At 41.2% G+C, this 23,715-nt stretch overlaps 1 protein-coding gene across 8 annotated transcripts in view; it reads right to left on the reverse strand.

Moving 5' to 3' along the window:
• abcc3 (ATP-binding cassette, sub-family C (CFTR/MRP), member 3) overlaps nt 1-23,715 on the reverse strand; it is a 50,944-nt gene that overhangs the window by 6,829 nt on the left and 20,400 nt on the right. The window contains exons 6-24 of one of the 8 annotated variants that reach the window (XR_011603484.1): nt 23,332-23,393; nt 22,174-22,305; nt 18,214-18,462; nt 14,513-14,690; nt 14,213-14,374; nt 14,010-14,102; nt 13,332-13,535; nt 11,272-11,418; nt 11,091-11,178; nt 10,205-10,271; nt 8,801-8,927; nt 7,468-7,644; nt 7,058-7,225; nt 6,225-6,408; nt 6,007-6,115; nt 5,589-5,745; nt 5,069-5,276; nt 4,175-4,485; nt 1,938-2,157 (exon numbers count right to left, since the gene is read on the reverse strand). Coding sequence is in view for 7 of the 8 variants with exons in the window: in XM_070991053.1 (XP_070847154.1) it covers nt 4,019-4,485; nt 5,069-5,276; nt 5,589-5,745; nt 6,007-6,115; nt 6,225-6,408; nt 7,058-7,225; nt 7,468-7,644; nt 8,801-8,927; nt 10,205-10,271; nt 11,091-11,178; nt 11,272-11,418; nt 13,332-13,535; nt 14,010-14,102; nt 14,213-14,374; nt 14,513-14,690; nt 18,214-18,462; nt 22,174-22,305; nt 23,332-23,393 (2,979 nt within the window). In the remaining variant the exon portion in view is untranslated. Of the gene's footprint in view, nt 1-1,843; nt 2,158-3,867; nt 4,486-5,068; nt 5,277-5,588; nt 5,746-6,006; nt 6,116-6,224; nt 6,409-7,057; nt 7,226-7,467; nt 7,645-8,800; nt 8,928-10,204; nt 10,272-11,090; nt 11,179-11,271; nt 11,419-13,331; nt 13,536-14,009; nt 14,103-14,212; nt 14,375-14,512; nt 14,691-18,213; nt 18,463-22,173; nt 22,306-23,331; nt 23,394-23,715 lie in introns of those variants that run through there. The other 7 variants (XM_070991054.1, XM_070991050.1, XM_070991052.1 and 4 more) reach the window with 7 other exon arrangements.

Consider the following 23,715-nt stretch of genomic DNA (forward strand, 5'->3'; position numbering starts at 1 on the left):
TTTCTCCTGTATTAACTTGAGTTATGAGAATGCCTTGCCCTTTAAATAAAATGTGTGCTATTCATTGATGTTAAACTGCAGGTGTTTTGTTTTCATCACACATATTTTTGCATTAAAATCAAATTTATAGCCTAATAAAAAACTAAATTACTTGGAAAGTGTTAAAATCTTAGTTTCCCATATTATCTGCTATATATGTGTCATGATATTGATATAGTGAGTGGATTGGATTTCATTTGCAGAATCTTGACATGTATCATTCAAACAGAAGCCTCTCCGACAGTAAGATAGAGAAAAGATGCTGCAAAGACAGAGGCCATGCAGGATGGATGCTGTTACAAAGCCAGAAGAATAATATTAGCTTATGTCAACACAGCTGATTTTAGCCATTTGGAGGTCCAATTAGCATACAGTAAATATTAAAGGTGAGCACACAGACCCTAAACACCCCATGCTCTAAAGTCTCTTTAACGTCTCTTTGTGACTGATGATAGATAGATTTATAAGTGCAAGTATGTTTATAAAATGAACAGATAGAATAAAAGATGGAAGGAATAATAATTTGATTGTTTAACTTGCCAAAGAGCTAACGTTGTATGATCTCTACCCAGTCGTGTTTAAGGGCTACTCCAACAAGTAAGTCACTTCCATTAAGTTGGGGGATTCACAGACTAAGTCACTGGATGCTTTCAAATCCCACACCTGCAGTTTGTAATGCAGACTTTCTATTACAAATAAATAAAGAAAGAAAACTGAAGAAAAAAAAGTCTAAATAAAGTCTAAAGGTGCGATAACCCTGGTGACCTGGGTTATTTTTTTCAGAGTTTGGAGAGCTCCCCCCTGAGCCCCACAGACGATATTGTACAACTATTTTCAAAGGCTTATTACTCCTTGTGACCAGTAAACAGAACTTCATGTGTAGAACTGGTGGAGTGCCCCTTTAACCAGCTGTAATTACAGAAATATGTCAAACTGTGCCATCTTGAGGTGAGGGACAGGATTGTGTTTTGATCACTACAGTAGATCTAAAATGGCTGTTAAATGACTTAAATCTGATGCCCTACACTCAAAAACTGTTAGTCTCACAATGATACCATACGAGCACGATCATACTTTGTTAAAACAGTACACACACCACCATTATCAACTGCTGTCAGACAGAGCTGCTGCTGTGGCAGGAATAACCGCATTAAACCTCAGAGTGCTGAAGTTATTGTAGTGATCTGGCAGAGAGGTCCCTCCTGGCAACCGAGATCCCAACAGAGCAGTAAGTATGGTTAGAGAGAGACTGGGTGGGCTACAGAAAGATATCTTTCAGTTAGCAGGCAGTTGAGTAGCAAAGCAACAGACAAGCTCACGTCTGACTGGACACTGTACTCCCTGTATGAAGGAGATGAATCTGCACATGCAGTATAACTAGTGAGATTATTTCTGCCTCCAGAGCAGCCCTGCTTCTGAGGATTTATGTCATATAACTAGAATTCTAACTTGCCAAACATAAAAAAATATATTCAAATTGAACTTCATAGTATAATGTTAAAAGATTATTGGTGTCACCAACTGAACAAAGCAGTGCTGCTGACTAGTGCTTCCACTGTCTAAAACTACAGACTGGTCACTGAGCCACTGAGGCTCCTGCCAGCTATGACTACTGGACTAGCAGATATCAAACAACACTGCACCTACAGCAGTAGAACAGCAGTGATCAGTGCCTCAACCACAAGCAACAGTCTACCAGCACACACACACACACACACACACACACACACACACACACACACTCAACAACACTCTTCAACATGCATGTTGTATTAATGAGTTAGCAGACTCGTTTCCTATTTACCTGAACCCACCAATAGAACACCATTAATGGGGCTATGACTATGAGGAACATTGGGGTGAGGGCAGAGCATATGAGCAGCACATTCAGTGTGTACCAGAAAGTGCGCATCCATATGTCAATATTGTCTGGGATGTGGGAGTCTATAGCATCCATGTCTTTGCTGAAGCGGTTTAGTAACCGCCCAGTGGGGGTGCTCTCGAAGAAGGCCTGCGGAGCTCGCAGGACCCCCTGAAGCATGTTGCGGTGCATGAGCTTGGCTGCTCGCAGCATACTGTAGGCCCGGCACAACAGGCAGTTAACCAACAACAGCACACCTGCGAGACAGGGGAGGGGGAGGGGTCAAGTGTGACAACACAACAACACCTGTGTTAAATAGATTAGGACCTGTTCCTAATGTCTATTGGCAACTTCCACTGTCATTGCAGGTTTCACAAAGTCACATTTGGTACATGATTGTAGCTTTTAAAACACCTTACTGAGACTGAAAACAAGACAAAGTGGAGGTTGTTTTCTTTTTCATTTTTTAGTTTTGGGCTTTCTTTCTTTTTGTGTGTGCTGCCACAGTGGTTATTAAAGCTCGAGCTAATTACCATGTCTAATATTTACAATGTGTGCCCTCCACTTAAACAGAAAGCATAAGATGCATCACTTGTGTGCCAACACACATCCCTAAAAGCAGAGAGGCTTCAGTACAAATCATGTGGTACAACTTTGGTACCAGAAAATAAACTCTTATCTCCATCTATCACTGCATGCCTCATCAGTTGTAACATTACATGGCCACCCACAGGTACTTTGATTATATCCACAAATGTGAATTCAACCCAAGAGGAAGTCATCTACCTCCTGTGGATGCCACACGTTTGCAGTAAATATATTGTAGCAATGGCTGTGCTGCGCTTCAAGTTGAAGAGAGTAGTGTTGATAGGAAATGACATGCTGCAGGCAAGTACTAACACAATACCAGTGCTCATTTTTTTTCCCCAAAGGACATGAAACTTATCAATCACATAAATCATTTTCAGGCAACATGAGGCCAGGGATTACTGTGGCCTGCAGCATGCCATAACTGAATGAATGTAACGGAAATACCAAATTTCATAATGACACTGAAGAAAAAATTGTATTCAATTACATTGGTCACATCATGTCTGATACTCATCAGGTGGACTGGGTCAGTGCATCCCTCATACAAACCACACTTCTCATACAACTGCACCTCAGTTATACCAGAGCTGTGCTTACAATCAGGAAGCTGACAAATATCTACGGGTCAGTGTTGCACTGAGTATCCTGAATGTTTAGAAGAATAAATGGAAAATCTCTCAAACCTAATTCTAAACTGTGAGTGATGCATTGGTTTTAAACCTTTCTTCGGGTGTCAGTATTACACCTATATGCAACAGAAAATCTGCTTATTTCTAATTCATCTTATCATAATTTATATACAGTTACTTATGGAGACGTCAAGTCTTTGGATGTGTATTACTCTCCTTCTCTGCTTCATTTAAAGTGCCACGACTGTTTTTTATAGATATTATAGATATATTTAATCAAAGCCTAACCCTTGACTATAAACCACTAAATATTCATATCAAAACCTTTGAAAGGCTTAAAAACAGAGAGGGAAATCTCTGAAGTCTTCCAAGAACCGGAGGAACTTGTTACACACAAACTGCCTGTTACTTAACCAGCCATTACACATTTTAATACCTAAAACAAATCCTGACATCCTGCAGTTAGCCTCACTGACATGCATCAAAGGGGCATTAAATCAACTATATCCAAGCTGTATTAACACTTGTCTACCACTAGAGGGAGGTTATAGATCACTAAAGACTGAGCAACATTACTTTTGGTTCCTAACATAAATGGTGCTCTCAGATCAGGTTGTACATTAAAGTGACTTCAGTATATTATGTGCATAATGGAGCCGACTGTATTTCTAAACATGACAGTCTACATGTCTTTATGAGTATGCGTGCGTGTGTGTGTGTGCGTGTGTGTGTGTGTGTGTGTGTGTGTGTGTGTGTGTGTGTGTGTGTGCGTGCGTGCGTGTGTGTGTGTAAGCTGACTGTGAGCAGGACAGGAGGTGTTTTGGCTGCGGAGGGAGCGAAGAAAATTTATGACTGAAAAGAAGATACTCCCAGCCGCTCATATGGACAACATCACAGGCTACGGAGAAACAAAGGCCAAAACTGAAAGGTTACAAAAAGCTGCTGCGTCAACATGCATGCGGCACGCCATTCCAGGAAGAGGAAGAGTCACAACTTTGCAAAGAAAAGAGGAACAGAGAGTCATCTGGCACATTAGCAATATTTTCCGGAGTACCTGGACAAAGACGTATATGAAAGCCAGCGGCACTATGACAACGGCAAAGATGGGTGTGCTGGAAAGGATAACTATCATGGTGGAGAGACATGTGAAGACGGTGCCCAGTAACATGAGAACGGTGGCTGGAAGAGCCTCATCTATGACATAGACATCCTTGGAGAAGCGGTTGATAATTCGTCCTATAGGTGTGGTATCAAAGAAAGACTGCGGCGTGTGAAGTTTGTTGACGAGGAGATTATAGTGCAGCTTCCTGGCTGCGCCGATGTTCCCCATGGCAAGTGTGAAGGAAGACATCATGACCAGGATACCTGAGGTGGGGTTGAACCAGAGGAGTAGGAGTGGAGGAAAAAGATATTTGAGAGGAAAGTTTTAATATGGAATGAGAACGCAATGGAATCACTAGTAGAACACAGGCAGCGTCTGTCCTGAATGTAGAGATGAAACTGTTAAAGGAGCAGCCTCCACGCATTCAGCAAACAAAAACCAGCAAACAACAACAATGCATACTAATTGTTACATGCTGATGTGTATTAAAGCCATGTTTGGTGAATGTACTTTTGCTGAAAGAATCTCTCCAGACAGCTTACTGTATAAAAGGAGACCTTTTAACTGTCTGCAAATCAAATACATTTAGTTAATTCCAGCGACCTCTGCAACAAGAAGCTGTGTGGGTGGAAGTGGCAGCATGGAGTTAAAGCAGCTGTTCAGGTTCAAAAATGATTTTAGCACCATGTGGCAGCACATTAAACCAGAAAGCACAGTTTGCACGTCTTTGCAAATGCATATTCTACTGAATTATTTGTAGAAAACAACAAATGCATAGAATTACAAGGGGTTCAACTTTAAAATGACCATCATTCAGTGCTTATTGTGACACTCAGTGATTCTTACCTTGTGCAATGCCCAGTGCTGCGTACACCCCCACCCTCATATGAACATTCTCCTGAGTCTGATTTTTCGAGGCGTCATTGGTCCACTGGCTGAGCCAGATGTTTGCTCCGATGGCTGCAGCGCTCTGGCAGGCGTATAGAAAACAGATGAACACAGACAGCAGAGGTCCCACCGCCTTGGCGTACTCAACGTACACCTTCATCTTCACCTGGTTAGGAGCGATAGAACAGTTTAGACAAGGTCAGCTCAGAAAGGCAAGTGAAAAAGGTGAAAAAATCATAGTTATGTTTATGTATATATTTTCACTTTGTGGATTTATGTTTCTATAAAACAATAAAAACATAATATTGTGATACTGCAATATTATAGAGGAGGAGTGTTTTTGTTTAAGGATGTAATGACAAAGAAATACAAATTTGGAGGTACTGTTCTTTATAAATAAGATCATTTGATGACACCAGTGCTTCCCCTGTGATTAAAGGTGCACATATTTCCACGAGAGGAGATTAGATGGACTGACCCTGCCTGTTTCTGTAGTCTCTGCCTGGATGAGTTTCTCCGTCTCATGTGATTTCTGCTTCTCTTGTGGCTCTGAAGCTTTTCTCTGGCTGCAGCCGTGTCTCCTCACTGAGCGGGATCTAGGCTTCTCCCCATCTGCTGAAATGATGCTGAGCTGCCTATAAACGGAGAGAAATTAGTATCAATATATGTATTGCGCATATTTGGAAGATGCCACATACAAAAAACCCACCAGAAGAGCACGTCTGCTATATGTGTGTTGAATGACTAAATAAGAATATTCAGTTCAGTCAGAAGTGAATTAGAAAAATGACTCCCCTGAGCCTAATCTTATCCAAAGAAAAGAACATTTGAAGAACTCTAATATACTAACTAGCCTTTAAGGTTGTTAATCTCAAAATTTAAAATATTCGCTCTACCTCATGAAATTTCTCTTTGCTTCATTGACCACTGGTTCATTGTCCACCATGTCTGTATGGTTGCTCAGGGCATCGTCAGGGAACAATTCCTCATTTTCGATTAACTCATCTGTGAAAGCATTGTTAGCATTATGTTACACAGCTTTTTCAAAGCTACCATTACAATAAGATGAGATGCTGATGAGAATAATAAAAGTGCAGAAGAAGAGATGCTCTACCAGTGGACTCGTCCTCCTCCATGATGTCCTCCAGGGCATAGTTCCTCAGAAACTCTGAGAAGGCTCCGTTCTGACTGAGCAGCTCCTGGTAGGAGCCCATCTCTGACACCCTGCCCTCCACCATCACCACAATGTTATCCACCTGAGGCAGGAAGCTGATGCCATGTGTCACTAGAATACGTGTCTGGAGTCAAACAACAAAAGAAACATTGTTATCTTATACAGTAAACTACACACATATTTCTCAACATTTAAACAAAGCCCACATTCGAACACAGGCAAACCTTTCACAACCAGCTTAACTTCAAAGACATTTCCCAACAGAATCTAGTCACACAGGAACTCAAACAGCTGTATCAGAAACTGGTGTAATAAATATAAAAGCCAACATGTAATAAACTGATAAAGATGCAGCTTCCTTTCCGGTAAGCAGATAAGATGCCATTTCCTTTTCTTCCTTTCAATACACAGTCTACAGCTATGCTAGCGGGGTGGGAATCCTTTTGCATTTCATATCAATAGCTGTTCAGATATTTCAGTCTGGACCAAAGTGGTTGAAAGACCAACCAAAGATGGACATTGCTGTCCATGGAGCAATGGCACTAGCGTGGATAAAAATGCTCCTACTCTGAGCTACACAAGCCTGAAACAGAGAGTTGTTCAGACTCAGAGGACCCCATTCCTGATAGGTTTATGCAGCGAAGAGCACAAGGACTAAAGGTAAATATATATTTACTAACCCTACATTGTAGATCATTTACCTCTCCAGTGTAGTTTACAGGGGCTTTTTATATCACAAAAAAGATGAAAACCTCAATTTACTCTCCCTTCACCTTTCCCTTTAGCACCCCCTCTGGACCAATGAGGTTGTCAAAGATGTGTTTGGCCACATGGGAGTCCACAGCAGACAGCGGGTCATCCAGCAGGTAGACATCAGCGTCACTGTACAGAGCCCGGGCCAGACTCACCCTCTGTCTCTGCCCACCCGAGAGGTTGATGCCCTGCAGGATCATCAAAACTGCTTAAATTACTTAAATGACTATTGGCCAATGTACCATGTGACTTTTTCAGTAGCATATTAGCAAGTACAAATGTTGTTTCTCAAGACATAACCTAAAATTGTGGAAACATTTCTACCAAACTAAGAACTGACAGACATCAAGTATTGCTGAAAGGAAACCAGAACCAGAGCTGACACCTGGAAATAGAAAAAAAAATAAATAAAAAAGTTGTTACTCAGTACCTTCTCGCCAATCTCAGTCATGTCTCCTCCAGGCAGCACTTCCAGGTCAGGAGTTAAGGCACAGGCATCAAGTACACAGTGATACTTCTGCTCATTGAAGGGTCTCCCAAACAGGATGTTGTCCCGCAGGGTGGCATTCTGTATCCAGGCCTGCTGAGGTACGTATGCCACTGACCCCTGAAGAGAGAGGCCAACACTTCTCTTTACCACTTCCACTGATAGAAAGTTTAGTTTCTGATAGAAAGTTTAGTTTCAAAAAGTTGCCAGATGGGTCGACTGACAAGACCAAAGTTTGGACAGAGGCATATGGATACCGCAACTAAGAACAAGCTTACTGCAGCCATAGCCAAGTAATGTTCATTGTTTCTGGAGAGAAATAAGAGGCTGCGTTGATCAGCCTCTGGTGAATAAACAGAAGAGCAGTATAGTCTGACTGCATGTTCAAAGGAAACTAAAGAAAGGAAAGTTTAAGCCATGGTTTAACTGCATTATAGGCTGAATCCTAGTTTACAATGATGTACACTTTGTAACTTTATTTTGTATCACCCTTTTTTGATCCCTTAGAAAGGGCTGTTGAAGGGGCTTTTTTGTAACCAAGTATTTATTTTTTGTCATCTGTTTATTGACAGTGTTAAATTGTGTGAGATTTGATTCATTCTAATGTGAATGACTGCTCAAAGTGAGAATGTTAGTGTGAAATATAACACTACACATTGTTTTCAATAAAAAACATTTGCACAAAGCAAGCCTATCCACTTTTCCATATGATAACAGTATTAAAATGATAATTAATGGGACATTTAGAATAAATAAAAATGTGCGATTAATTTGCGATTAATGACATTAATGACATTTATGCAATTAATCGGGATTAAATATTTTAACCGATTGACAGCACTAATATGTATATATATATATATATATCCCTGCAATCGGCTGGCGACCGGTTCAGGGTGTACCCCACCTCTCGCCCATTGTAGCTGGGATAGGCTCCAGCCCCCCGCAACCCCGAAAGGGATAGGCGGTATAGATAATGGATGGATGGATATATATATATGCTGGTAAATTATGATCACCAGCACCAACAGTGGGTTTAAAAAACAGCTATCTGCTGCTCCCGTAAACCCTCACAGTGATGTAACTAAAACCAAACACAAAATGCTCCTTAGAGCTGAGTTGAACTGCAAAGTGTCAGGTGATAATTCTCTGTGGGGTTCATCACAATGACGTGGTCATTTGATCCACTGTTCACATAAAAATATTGAGTGAAAGCAACATAAAGATAAAGTAGTATGCTCCAGGCTTGTATTTTCTACAAAACATGAAGTCCTACCTGAACGGAGATTTCTCCCTCCAGTTTCTCCACTTCACCCAGCAGCGCAGAGATGAGGGAGGACTTCCCACAGCCAACGTGACCCACCACTGCCAACAGGGAGCCCTGGGGCACCATCACGTTAATACTACAAACAAAGTCAAGATTCACATGTTTTAAGAATAGCCTCAGGCATGACAAACACACACAGTGCAGGATTGGGGAACCTGCTGCTCTGTCTGAGTCTTAACGTTCTTCAGTGGAGTTTGGGTGGCTAACAAGCAGCTTTCACACATTATGACAGAGACAGTGGTCTGCAGGCAAGTTTTGTGGTGAGTGAGCTAATAGCTAACAAACTGAAACCTCATTCAGAAGGAGAATTTGTTGCTGCTGTGGAGCTGCTAGCACCAGAAAAAGTGGAAACTGCCTGGATCAGACTACGTGATTTTTTTGTCACTGACGATGGTCACCGTGTCAGATATAATGTCAGATCACAGGGCCGGCGAGCAGTCTTGGCTGTGCTGCTGTATCAAACAGGCTTCTGTAATGTTTGATCTGGAATTACTAATGATAAGCATATGCCTGATGTTAGGACCAGGGATAATGTGATGACAGCACAGCAGCTACTTGCCAGGTTGATGAAGTGCTTTCGCTATTTCTCGCCAACATTTGTCTTTTTTGACTCGTAACCTCAGCATCCCTCCTCCTCCTCTTCACCATGGTTACCTGACTGCCCTCTGCAGAGACCACCTGATTGGTAAAAGCTCAGGAACATGTCGTGGGAGATGTCACACTCGGCATGTCGAGACAAGAAAATTCTGACATGCTAGTCTTTGAATTAGGGTGTCGTGGAGCGTCCCAGACGCTGCACAACAGGTCATTTAGCATGTCACACTTGACATCTAATTCACGATTTGCCACGATGCTGGTAATTGGTCGGCCACAACACAACTGTCTCAAAATCAGGCTAGATTCGTGTAGTCTGATCCAGGCATTATTGATAGCTAGTGTCAGTGTGATTTGGCCTTCATGGTAAACATTACCAAGACCCTCTCAGAGCTGTACCTCAAGCTCCAGCCAGCTTTTCAGCTCTCTGCTTTCAAATGTGAAATCATTTGAAGCAAAATTAGAGTTGTAGCAAGTGCAACTGGAAAGAGAAACACGGTATTTTCATACTCTGCTCTGACATCTGAATATGCTGCTGAGTGTGCAAGCTCCTTCAAGTATTTGGTGAGAGGTTTCAGGGCATGAAAAAAACCCAAAAGGAACTGAACATATCTGATAAGCCTTTTAACGTGGAACCAGCTGATGCTTGACAACCAACAGCATGACATGATATACATACATTGGATAATTCAGTATTGCCCTCAAAGGATGTTACAAAAACTGAAATGTCACTTGACAGGAAAAAGATTCATGACATACTTGTGCAGAACAGGAGGATCTTCTTTAGCCCAGGTGAATTTCCCGTTGATGACAGCCACTGAATACTCTGTTGGGCAACACAATCTCATGTGAATTTGTTTTCAGCAGCTTTTGAGCTGGTGACAGTGTGATAGAGTCTGACAGGAAAAAAGGCTGACAGGCATGTTTTAACTATTACCTGCAGATTCCACTGGGCGCAGCCGTGTCACATTCCAGCTGTGACATGTTTTTGTCCCGCCCTCAACACAGCTTCAAACCCCACTGAGAATGTTTCAGAAGCGTTTTGCCTGACTGATTTTGTTGACTTTTCAGATTTCACTGATTTGGTCATTATTGCTTGATATTTGTGCTTCTACCATTGATAAGTAGGCTATATAGTAATACGTTTTCTTTCTTTTATTGTATTGTTGTTTTAATTGTATTTATTGTTGATGTATGATCGGGAGCTTTATTTTGAAAATTTCCCAGACTCTACATGGTGTTCCTGTGTGTGACTTCCTGCCTGCTCTGCGCTTGTCTGTCAAAAATAGACTGGCAGCAAATTCTCTATGGAGCACATTGGAGAGCTGCTTCTGGGACGCTTCTGAAACGCGCCACAGCACGTCTGGTGGAATTGCAAGCACTGTGAACATGGCATAGCTGTGCCCGGTGGAATTTATGGGTTAGTCATCCAAAAGCTTCAGGCTATTAGTCACTGGGTGAAAGGTACAGGTGGATAGTAGTAACCTTGCCATAAAGCCTTGAATTTACAGCGCCTATAGAGTTTACACAATGGAATGATGACATATAATAACAAAATATTTTCTCAAGGTAGGTCTCCTGCAGTCATTTAAGTCTGTTTAAAGCACGTGCAATGACATGAGAAATGTTTAGTGTTTAATTTTACCTGTGGCTGTGTTCTTTCTGTCTACTGAATTCGGGTCCAGCTCATCATGACTCAGGAAACCTTGGATTCGCTTCAGTGAGACACTGGCCTGTGACACAGAATAAACACACAGGCACTTAATGAAGTCTGTAAACAAACACATGCAGAAAAGACAGGAAAAGAAAAAAGAAAAAGTTCCAACCTGAACAATACTGCTGATAACTTGGGGAAGCATGCTGAGAGGAAACCTGAGGATGTTAAAGAGCGAGAGCGACACAAAGGCCTTCTCCGCATCCAGGATGTTGTTCTCATCCACAGTCACATACACGGCAAAAGTTGTTAGGGCAACCTGGACGCACATGGGCAAAGAGGCAGCTCAACATGGTCCATCAGATTACAGTCAGTTATCAGTCAGTGCTGTGATGCCACACACACACACACACACACACACACACACACACACACACACACACACACACACACACACACACACACACACACACACACACACACACACACACACACACACACACACACTGATCTGAGTCAACCAGTGACTCAGCGATAACCACATTAGCAACAGCTGGTGATATTCATGGTGTTTAGAATCACTGCTATGAAGTGTGTATTTATCTGACAAATAAAACATTTATTACCACAAAATCAATCAGCCAATAGCATAATTCAATGTTGTCATGAGACCTTTTAAAACTGTTGCAGATAATGGAGTTAGTTGCCAACCCAAACAAAAAAGGAGACACAGACATTTCTCTGCTTCACAGAACATAAAACCAACAGACCTGCTGGATCATGTTCTGCTTTTCTCTAAATTTATGATTTGGGTCAGTCAACAGGCAGTCAGCTGATGAAAAGTGGTGTGTGATGTTGCTATGGTATTTGCGCTTTGTAAGGGCTATTAGGTTGAGAGAGGGGCGAGATTATTAACTATCCTGCCAGCAGGCTATCTATGTAAAGGTTGCTTAAAGTTCTAGAAAGGGTAGAATTTAACTGTTAATTTGTGCAGCATATCATGCAAGAGGCCCACACACTAAAAAAACACTAGGTGAAAAATGGACTCAGCAGGGGTCAATACACAAGCCTAATTCCAAACACGTTGGGCCCTGTGCTCCTCTAACAGGTGCCACTTTTCACCAGCAAGTATTGTGTAAAACTGGTAGCTTATACCGAACGTTACACTGGAAGATAACAGCTCATCATCGTGTGGCCGGCCATCCATGGGCTTCATATTAGCCTTGTATGGCTAACATAGCCAGTGTGCCTTGGACAAAGTTTGATCATTAACTCCAAATGTATAGCAATGTGTGTCTGTCTGCTGTTTGCCGCTGGCAACGAGCTGGTGAGCATAGTGGTGATAATTCCTTCTGAGTTAGTGAAGACAAACATGAGTCCAAATCAATGCTAACATTGCTGCATATCTGCTGGATGTGTAAATATGAAACTGTTTGCTAACAAGGTCACCAAATCAACTTAAAAGGTGATGTCAACACTCTGTTCCCAACCTGTTTTCTCTGCCTGAAAAATCTGTTTATTTGATGTGAATGGTATAAGTAAATAGAATAGCAGTGATATGCAGCGAGCAGGGTTACCACCTTCAGTGTGGATAAATACTTTGCCAGCGGTAGATCCTTAATACCCATGATGTTAAGATGTCCTAATATGTGCTTGAGTGTTATTAATATGCAGCTAGTTTGTGCCAGTAAGGTTATTAAAATATCAATTTCAAAATTGACCCAAATATTCTCTTCCAGTGACAGTTTCTAAACAAAGGAGCTCTTTATCACCATTCAAAACAGTTTCTAGTAAAGCTCCTTTGTAATTTTGGACCACAAACTATTCCACTAGTTCTCAACCTGGAGGTCCAGATCCCCACTAGGGGTAGCCATAGCTTCACATGGGGCTTCTTGATTTTCTGAACATTTATATAATTGCATTCACAGCTATCAAACATGACATTTGAGTGTATGAAGGCTGTCTGGAGGCAACAAGATTTCCTATAACAAGCCCACTAACAACAGTTCTGCTGCACATGTTGTCATCTTCAGGAAATAACATTAGATAGAAGAAGAATAGACATTTTCGCATATTTTTTGCATTCAACTTTCACTGCATACAACAAAACAGAATAAAATGTCCACATCTGATCATGACATTCACCAAATGCATAATTCCTAAACAAAACAATGTCACATAGCAAAGCCTCTTGAGAGAAAACCATCTTCCAGACATCTGGACTGAGCCTACCAGGAAAGGGGCACTGGTCCAGGCCATGGTGGCCAGAGCTCCAAGGTACGCTGTCTTGCGCAGGACATTGAGCTCCTTCTGCCGAATGGCCAGGACCTTTTCTTTGAAGGAGTTCTCCCAGGCATACAGCTTTAGGACTTTGATGCCGTTCAGGATCTCGTTCATCAGTTTGATGCGAGAGTCCTTGTACTGCATCTGCTCCACCTGAGGGAGGTGGACAGGAAGAGGAGGACAAAGAAAGGGACAAGAAGACATAGTGGTCTATTTCTGTGGATTAATAGACTAACCATACACCAAAAACAGGGACAAGTGCACAAAGGTCATTTCTCTGAAGTGCAAACTCCATGAATGATGTATGATCATCTAAATGACATGTTTCACACTCACTTTACTTACAACACGTTGCAAATGATTCAGTGTGTTCAAACGTGCTCAAAACTGAATGAAATCACACATCAACAAGTTCAAACTGATGGTAAATGCAAGTAACCGTTTTCCATTTTTATGCATGCAAAAGAAATACATGTGTAAAACAAAAACATTTCCAACCCAGTTTGCTTGGAATAATTCATTAGAAAATGTCAAACAACAAATATGCTTATATCACTGTTAAGCTTCGATTGGAGGCCAGTAGACACTATCATTAAATCATCACCAAGTCCAAGGGTGACTTTTCACCTGGTAGGCTCGTGTCTTCATGGCAATGACAGAATTAAAAGGGATCAGCATGACCATGACAGCCACTCCAGCCAGCACAGATGGACCCAGGTTCTGTAAAATACAGCAGTCAGTACATTTATGCAAATATAATTAAAGAAATTCAGAGATAAAGCAATTTACGTGACTATTTACAGTAATCCATGTTTAATGTGTGTACATACCTGCCAGAGGAAATACAGTGCCAAAATAATCTGAAGAGGAGCAGACCACAACATGTTGAGGAAGGTGGTGAGGTCCATGAACCTCTGTGCATCCACAGACATCAGGTTGACCACCTCTCCCACCGTAGACGAGCGTTTGGCAGCATTAGTTATCACTAGTGCCTGCAAAACAGGGATGAGGAAAATGCTGTCAGAAATTTCTTTTCCGTGATGCATACTGTTTCTGCCCTAAGTTGAAATGTGCTCTATGAGGTTTCTTGAGACCTCAAACGGCATACTGTGTGAGAATTTTGGGCATACCTTCCTGTAGATAGCTCCTATGATAGCTGTGCGTACATTCATGCCAGTGACAAAACAGTACTGAAAGTGATGGTGGAGGATGAGAGTCTGCAGCACGGCTGTGAAAAACATGAGGAAGGCCAGCGAGTAACCCCACCAATCAGGTGCATCCTTCTGTTTTGTGAATGAGATCAGCAACCTACAAGAGTGACGAAAGGGAACAATTCCTTTAGGTTAAACACAAAACACTGTAAATCTGTTAACAGCTGTGTTGATACTGGGAAGTAGCTAACGTTACACTCTTCCCCTTCACATGGTCTGTAGATAAACAGATGGTTTTGTTGCATGCAAAATGTTAATGTGAGCAAGCATAAACATAATTCATTTACTGTTTCAGCATCAGGCTAGCTTGTAGACCAACAAAAGGCCTAAAGTGCATTCAGTACTTACCTACAAACCACTAAACCTGTGATATAGAGAAGATCCTCCATGTATCTACTAAGTGACATCTCAGTAACTCAGCTACCGACACTGTGTACATCTGCCAGACAATCTGCAACAGCCTGGCATCAACCCGCAGAGCACTGCAGTGACAATTAACACACAAACAAGAAGTTGACTCTGTCTGACACCTTCTCCAGTCTCTCTTAAAACTTTCAGTACAACTGTAAAATATCACAGCCTCTCTGCACTGACCCCTAAGCCAAGCATTGAGTAGACAACGCAAGCAGTCCAAGATGAATTATTTAGAATTTCTCACATTGGCAGACACTTTAGAGGCCTTGTTTCCTCTCTGCTGCGAGAGGGTCAGCACACCCTCAATTACATATCTTCACAAGTTCATAGGCCCTGTTCACACCTGGCTTAACATGACTCTCGTGTGATCTGATCACATGTGGCAGCTCTGAGTACAGCTGTAAATGCGTCAAAGACATGTTGAGGACACACTGAGACACAATCACTCAGAGCACATTCGGAGGTGGTCTGGGCTACATATGGTCACATTCTTTCAGCAGTGTGTATGAAAATGTCTTATTAGCCACAATAAAGGACCCCCTCCTCAACTGATATCCTTTGTGTGAGTGGAGTACATGCTCATTCCCACACCAATGGTGTCATACTAAAGTGCAAAACAAGAAGAAGACGCCACAACAGGCAACATTTATTCTTGTGGATGGAGTACACATGAAACAGTGTCTGACGTCCTTTTGGCCCAACTGATTGCTCACCCACCAAGGTCTTTGCAAGCTTCTTCTTTTTCATTTTAGAGTGGGGGAGTGAGATCTGATTACAAGTGGGCACTCGGGACACATGGAGATGCGTTCTAATGGCAGGTGTGAACTGACATACTTAATGCTGTCCACTTGTGATCAGATCACCCAATGCTCATGTTCATGGCAGGTGCAAACAGGGCCACATTCTAATCTGAGGCTTGTCTTAAACATGCTGATTCTTATCAAAATAAAACATGCTAAGTATTTCTATTAGCCACCTGCTAGCATGCAACAATGTGGCGTTGATACTTCTGACCCAACTTGACACTTATGGAACCACTTCTCTCCTTTCCTTTTCCACTGCAGACAGCAGTCCCTCAACGAAGACGGGATACTTCGCTGATCATCATAGCGACGCCACATGAAAATATTATCTTTAACACAAGAACAATGGAGGATATACAAAGGATGGTGTGTTTGATTCTCCATATGTGGATTTTGGAGTTTGGAGTCAAACTTTGTTCTAGAAAAGGCAGGGGGAAGCAAGACATAAGACTGCTGGAAAAAACAGTTAAGAGGATAGGATCCAAGATCACTTTAAGGGTGTTTTTGATATAACTAGCGACTACATGTAAGAGTAGTGGATATATATATATATATATATATATATATATATATATATATATAGAGAGAGAGAGAGAGAGAGAGAGAGAGAGAGAGAGAGAGAGAGAGAGAGAGAGAGACAGATAGATAGAAAGCCTAAATAGATACAATGTACATACAGTATAAGGCCAGATCAAGCTGCTGAGTGTCTGCCCTTTGCTTGGGTGAGTGTAGGAGTGTAGGATTTATGTGAGCACAGCATCATACCCACTGCAGGGCAGAGTGACACGTCAAAACATCATTTACCATGAATACTTTATGTTGTGAACATGGAGGACTAAATCTTGACAGCAGTCTTCTGTCATGTGTCTGACAACCTTCGATTCTGGTTACAGGTTTGAATTTTGCTCTTGTAGGTATTTAAGTTTTATGCTGTATATTAATGAAGCGTCTGAGAAAGAATCAACAAGACGGAAGACATATAAGTATCTCTATAGGACTATACTGGCTGCCTGCAAAAACTGGTATAAAAGGTAATCTCCCAGTCAACACTGGACAACAACGGAAGATCACTGCAAGGGACAGATAGTGCTTGTATTGGAAAAACTGACATTCTCCTGACAAATAAAGGGAAGATCCTTTCCACAAAATGGAATAAATAGATCACCTCCACTGCAAACAAAGAGGATGCTATTATATCTGGGTCAGGATATGTAAAACACATTTAAATTCTCGCAAATAAAAGTGACAAAAACATGTAAGAAGTTAACATTCCACAATATGTTTATATGAAGTGACTTCTTCACACATTGACCAGGCCAGCGAGTGTGCTAGGTCAGCACTTCCTATTGTCATTGTATCAGTACGAATGTTGCAAGGTTGTAGAAATTTACTTCCATTTCCTTCTTCCTTCTGTTTGTCTCTGCTGTATCACATTAGATCAAATTATTTGAAATTGCTCAATTTAATCAAATACTTCAACATTCATCCATTATCTATACCGCCCTTTCGGGGTTGCGGGGGGCTGGAGCCTGACAATGGGCGAGAGGCGGGGTACACCCTAAGCCGGTCGCCAGCTGATTGCAGGGCCACATGTAAGGACAAACAACCATTCACACTCACACCTACGGACAATTTAGAGTCATCATTTAACCTAATGAGCATGTTTTTGGTCTGTGGGAGAGAACCCACGCATGCACGGGAAGAACATGCAATCTTCACACAGAAAGGCCACGTCTGACCCGGGGATCGATCCGGCAACCTTCTTGCTGTGAGGCACGCGCACTACCTGCTGCGCCACCGTGCAGCCATACTTCATTTTTTTGAATAGAGCAGTTTTTGAATAGAGCAGTGCATTAGTCAAAGCTTCCAGTGTCATTCCACACAAAGGAGAAAAGTCTGATTTGTATTACTAGTCTATTCATACTACGAGTTACATTTTCATTACAATTTCACATTAGCTATGTGAAAGAAAATGATCAGGCACAAGTGACACCACAGATATCAGTATAAATTAGCTGCATTCAACCACATGACCGGAACAAAGCAAATACAGGAAAACTATGTGGTCAGCCATCTGACACCTTATCTCTATGTAGCGATAAGGCTTTCACAGAACACCTGCTATCATTAAATTTCCACCTTTTATTAGAAACTTGATTATTTACATAATGACATATTTACATAATGACTTTGCATCATGAACAAGGACAGGCTGCATTTTAAATAAAGACAGCTACCATACCTGGACAAAGCAGACCAGTATGCAAAAACTCTAATACAAAATGCAAAAAGACATCCTGAAAATAGTATTTGGGAACACTGGAACAATAGTATGTTGGTTGTGTTGGAAACTTGCAAATAAGGCAGAGCAAAGAAAGCAGGCGGCAGTAGTAAGACCTTTACCTGAGCAGCTGAGGGTTGACGAAGGTGATGATATCCTGCAGGACTTTGTAGGCGGAGCCAATCAGAAAGTAGGGCCCAAAGGCTTTGATGAGGGCACGTAGAAAAGATGGCTGGCGCTGCGCAGCTTTCTGATTGGACAGCAGCACTTCTACTTCCTCCGGGCTGCTTTCACCGCCTCCTCCTCCGACGTGGTTGGTGGTTGACGGCAGGGGCTTGGAGTACACAGCCTGGCTGGACAGATTCTGCTCACTGGAGAATTTGGAGGTTGTTTGGGATAGGACAGAGACAGAGGGAATAACAGAAATGTGAGGATAAGGAATTCCCATCATAAGTAAGTTAGTAAAACAACAGACCATACTTTAGAAATACTTGGAAAAAGTCATATCTTAAAAAAGGATTACTAATGTGGGCTTAGGTTAAGCTCTACCTAAGTTGATATGCTATTACCACCAACAATCAGGAACCCTGTTTTCTAACAATTTAAAGCTGCTTTAATCAATATTTTTCTATTAGCAATGGCTCAACTCATCAAATGCATGTGAAAAGGCTTACTTATAGAGATAAATCCACAAATAATCATCACCCAACTCTGCAGCTCTACAGTTCTACAGAATTTTTCAGCTTCTTTTGGCTTGTTGTTTTGGTTTTATGGCCTACAACTTTCCTGTTTTGAGTCCTTTCCAGAGGGCAGCTGTTTTCAGTGGAACGCTAGAATAAAACTGCTGCATGCTATCTGCCCAGCACAAAACTGCAAACAAATTTAGCAACTTACTTCTGGAGAGCAGATAAAAAGGCAAATATTTGCAGGAGTTGGTGCAAACCAAACCAGAGCTAAGATTACACTAACCAGCAGACTTCAAAAGAAAGATGACTCGGCTAAATATCTGCCGAATGTGTAAGCAGGCAACAGTTTGCTAGCATGTTAGTCATTTGTTGTGTGGTGTGTTTATGCCCCAAAAGTTTCCAAAAAATCAGTTAATGCAGGTTTAAATGAAGGAAATTGTTGGTTATCTAATTCTGAATAGAAGATCAAAGGCATGTGGGACAGATATCTTATCTGATCTAAAGGAGAGGAACAGCTCAGTATCTGAGTAACAACTTCATGAGACGCATTCAAAACTGTTCATGATGTGTCTGCAAGTAATTCACTGTCACTGTCATAAACTGGCTTAAGTTGCAGATGAATTCCATTGTTCCTGTTTCCATTGTTAATTCATCCACTAACTATTTTTAGCTCCAAATCAAATCACATAAAAGACATTTTATACTTTATTAGTTCTGATGAATCTCTTTTGGCAAAATGTGGATCATTGCAACAGCAAGCAATAACACAAACACTGCATGATAATGTTAGATGTGACTGCTTGTGGTTGTGGTTTGTTAAATTTGTTCACAAGAATGTTCCTTTGTTCAGAAAGATCTCAGGAAGTGAGATATAATGCAAGAATTGCTCCAGGTTTTCAGGGAAAGGAATGTTTTGCAAACTACACAAAATCTATTCTAATACCAGCTTAAAACGCAGGAGTCGGATTCCAGCAGTGAACTAATTGGCAACTGCAGTACAACAGGACAACTGCGATGGAATTCAGCTTAACGCCAAACAGGTTTCCAGATCACAAGTGAAAACGGCTGAACAAGCTTTCCCATATCCCTTTACAGGTTGTTCTCAGTGAAAAAGCACAATGAAACTCAGACAGGAAGCAGCCTGGAGGTTAGAGTTCAGCAGGCTCGTCGAGTGGGTTTGTGCATGAAATTCCCTTTTTTCACTGGAGAAGAACAAAGTGGAGGAGCTAAACTCACCCGTCCAGTATGTCGCTGAACATACTCGAACAGTGGAATGCAATATTTCAGACATGGGAGAAGTCATTAAGCCTGCGGCACATTATACAGAGCGGTTGGGAGTGGATTTAATCCTTCAAGGCTGTGACAGAAAAAAACTAAATTACAAAACAAAGATACAGGATCAGAGCCACGGTGCTATGTTCTCTCAGATTTCTTTCATGTGCAATCCTTTATGCTGTTTCTTTTGTCTTTTTCACTGTTTTAAGTCTGTTGTTTGTTCTGTGCCAGGAGAAATTCAGAAGCCCAATGGAAATATTCCTCGATAAATAAAAATAAATCAATTAAAAAGGAGTGTCTACAAACAGGTAGCTATCCCGCAGCTGGGGTCACAAAAAAACGTCCTCATGATTTCTCTTGAGCAAGAAGCGGTGAACATACATCTGCAGGCACACACACACAGAAAGCCCTGCCCTCTAAGACAACATCCTCTCGCCTCTCTGTTCTGACAAGGAAGTAGAGGGAGGGGCAGCTGACTATGATAAGATTTGGACTTGAATTTTTTTTTATATAAAAGCAAAAAAGAGCTTATTAGAAATGTGAGTAAACATTTTTGGGTAAGAATTTGAATCAGCTAACAGCGGGATATTTGAGAACATAAAGCGAAAGTGTCATTCGGTATATTTACATGCACTCAAGAAACCCGATTAGTGTCTGCTTTCTCCATTCACCGGATGCCTAACATCATTTAAGAGGAGAAATCTGGTTAACACAGCTTGAATTCTACCGAAGAAGCCTGATTTCTTGCCCATGATAAATTGATCCTTCTGTACTAACAAGTATTGTGTGTGTATCCAAGGTCTGTGTGTCCTCTGTGCCATAGAGCTCCACTATTGTAAAACTATTAAAAACACATTACTGAGCCACACTGTTGCTCTGAGTGATATGTTTCTTCATCACCATGGACACACACCTTAATTTCTCTTGACTCAACACACACACAATCTCCTCCTGCTAGAAACACTCACTGAAGCACCAAATATATTCCCTGGCTGATGTTATGTTGCCAGTGTGGCCTTGCTTATACTGGTAAAGCTGCCAGAAAACAAAAAGAAAGAACAAACACAAGCATGCATTCCAACGACAGGACAGAAATGATGTAGAAGTGACCCATTTTAAAGAGATGAAACATGCTGTGGCCTCCCTCTGCTTTTATTGAACATTTCTATTTAAAGATCAGGCATGAGGATTGCCGCATTTATCTGACAAAATGACCCTGTGGGCATATTCTGGAGCTTGATATTCAGTCTTCTCTCTCAGTCTATTGGTTTGTTTTTTATGTATTTTATTTGGATGTTACTGCATTCAATGATGCACTTATGCTACTTATTCATATGATTATACATCTTTGACCTGCGACTATTTCATGCCATTTGATATGTTTAATGTATGATGACACTGAAAACATTTCCCTTTATCTGATAACACAAAGATTCATGGTACATCAGCATCAGTTTCCCCTTAAACTCACTTCTTGGATGACTAAAGCAGCTCCTGTGTATATATATATACACGTATATACAGTATATGGAACTGCTGTGATGCTGCCCATACAGTATAAATGATGAAGGTTGGACAAATGGAAAACGTAACATAACAACCTGTGACAGGAGTGCAGAGATTTGAAAGGAAACATCATCACCCTTAACTGTATCAAAGACATTTCAACCAGTCAGACTACAAGTAAAACTGAAATAACTGAGTGCAAATGAGTTTCTGCAGCAGAACAGAAGCCTGAATACGAATACACAAACCTTCACAGATAGAAGAAAAACCACATCGCCACTACAGAGCCTGGTCTCTCAGAGCACTGCATCAAATACAGATGCGCCAACCAGGAAAAACAAAACAAAATAAAAAGCCTGTGAAAATGCAGAATTATATGCTCATCATACACTTACAATAAGCCAGTCTTGGCTCAAAAATATGGTAGCAGATAAATCTGATTATTGAGCAGCTGTGCATTTTGAAGTATCCAGGTTACAGCAGTTCTCCATTTTCCTGCTTTAAACTGATTTCTCCCAACATGCTGCTGTCTTTTATGTAAACATAATGACTGTTTTCATTAAAAAGACACCCCCCATTCATGCACCCCTCTCGCCTCCCCTCTTACAAACATACCTTTTGGCTTTACACTGCTCCTTCTCCCACTCTTTCATGAGTTTGGGAACCATCACCTTGGAGCTGTCGCGCTGGTTCAGGGACCAAAGGTCTTTGGCCTCCAGGGGCATTTTGTAGCCTTTAATGGCCATACTAAGAGAGAGAAACAGCTGTTTCATTAAATCTGGCACATTATGAAATTCAACACTAACAAGTGTAATTACTGTAAACAAAGAAGACATTACTGAAAAGGTTGGCAGCCTCCATCTGTCTCACTGCTTGTTGAATCTTTGTTAGTATCGTCAGTTTTTATGTCCCCTGTAGTGTGTTTTATTCTCTGGACAAAATATGACCCTAAACCTAAAAACCTTTATAAAAGACAACTCAGTAAGAATGCCCACCACAAAGACACTTAATTGAGTTTCTTGGATTTGCTAATCATCATTAAGCACTTAGTGGATTGAATTTCACTGATTAAAATTGGCTCAATGTATTTTCCGGCATGAAGGGAAAACAGAAAGAAGAAAACAGAGAGAAGACTGTTTTCCCATGAGAAAAAGTGCAATGTCTTGTTTGTTGCAGGAATCATAAATAAGAAAAACAGATAATTACAGAACAGCTGGTGTGTGACAGAGGTTACCAACCATCTCAAACATGGTCTCACTTGTTTACAGTAATTACCAAGGAATAATTGTTGTTGTTAAAAAACACAAGGTTCACAAAGGTATTTCTGATGCACAAGCATTTCTTGCTTTAAATATATGTAAGAGAAATGCACAAATTTAAGTAATTTTCATCAAAAATATATATGAATGTTGTTTCTGGTAGCTTCTCTTTGTGTGATAACTGTAAGAGAGGCAAGGGTCATGTGATTGGCAGAAAGGTGAAGGGATGGTGACTGGTGAGGACACTACTGTCATAAAGGGTGACAAAGTAGCATGACTATAGTATGAAAAGCTATATTAAAAAAATCCATTTTGAAACATTTTGAAAATTGGACAGTAATATTATTAATATTATTCTAATATTGAACGGTTTGATGCTGCATACACAGAAGAAAAAATAGAATGCACAGTAATCACTTTGTATTTACTAATCACTAAAGCAAATCACCATACGTACAACAAAGTGTGTGTCTGCGGATGTTGGGTGCAGGGGCAAAGAGCAGCATGAACTCACCTCGTGAACCACCAAAATGTCAGAGTGGAGAGAAAACCTGCTGTGGTTTCAGGGCAGGGATTCTGAAAAGAAAATGAAAAATGTGCAGAAAAGTAGGCCACAGAGGTTAAACAAGGATAAGGAGGCCGTACTTCTGCAAGCAGCAGTGTGTGTGTGTGTGTGTGTGTGTGTGTGTGTGTGTGTGTGTGTGTGTGTGTGTGTGTGTGTGTGACTTGCTTTAACCAGCACGGAGCAGGCCCAGAGCACACACTCAGACTTTCAACCGCTCAGAACACTGAATATACAATGTCAGCAGGAATTTAAGATATATAACATACAACTAACACACACAAACACAGACATGCTTCATGGGTTCTGCACTTCACTGCAGCAGGATGTATGACT

The sequence above is a fragment of the Chaetodon trifascialis genome, chromosome 21, assembly GCF_039877785.1.
Source record: "Chaetodon trifascialis isolate fChaTrf1 chromosome 21, fChaTrf1.hap1, whole genome shotgun sequence".
Classification (NCBI taxonomy): domain Eukaryota; kingdom Metazoa; phylum Chordata; class Actinopteri; order Chaetodontiformes; family Chaetodontidae; genus Chaetodon; species Chaetodon trifascialis.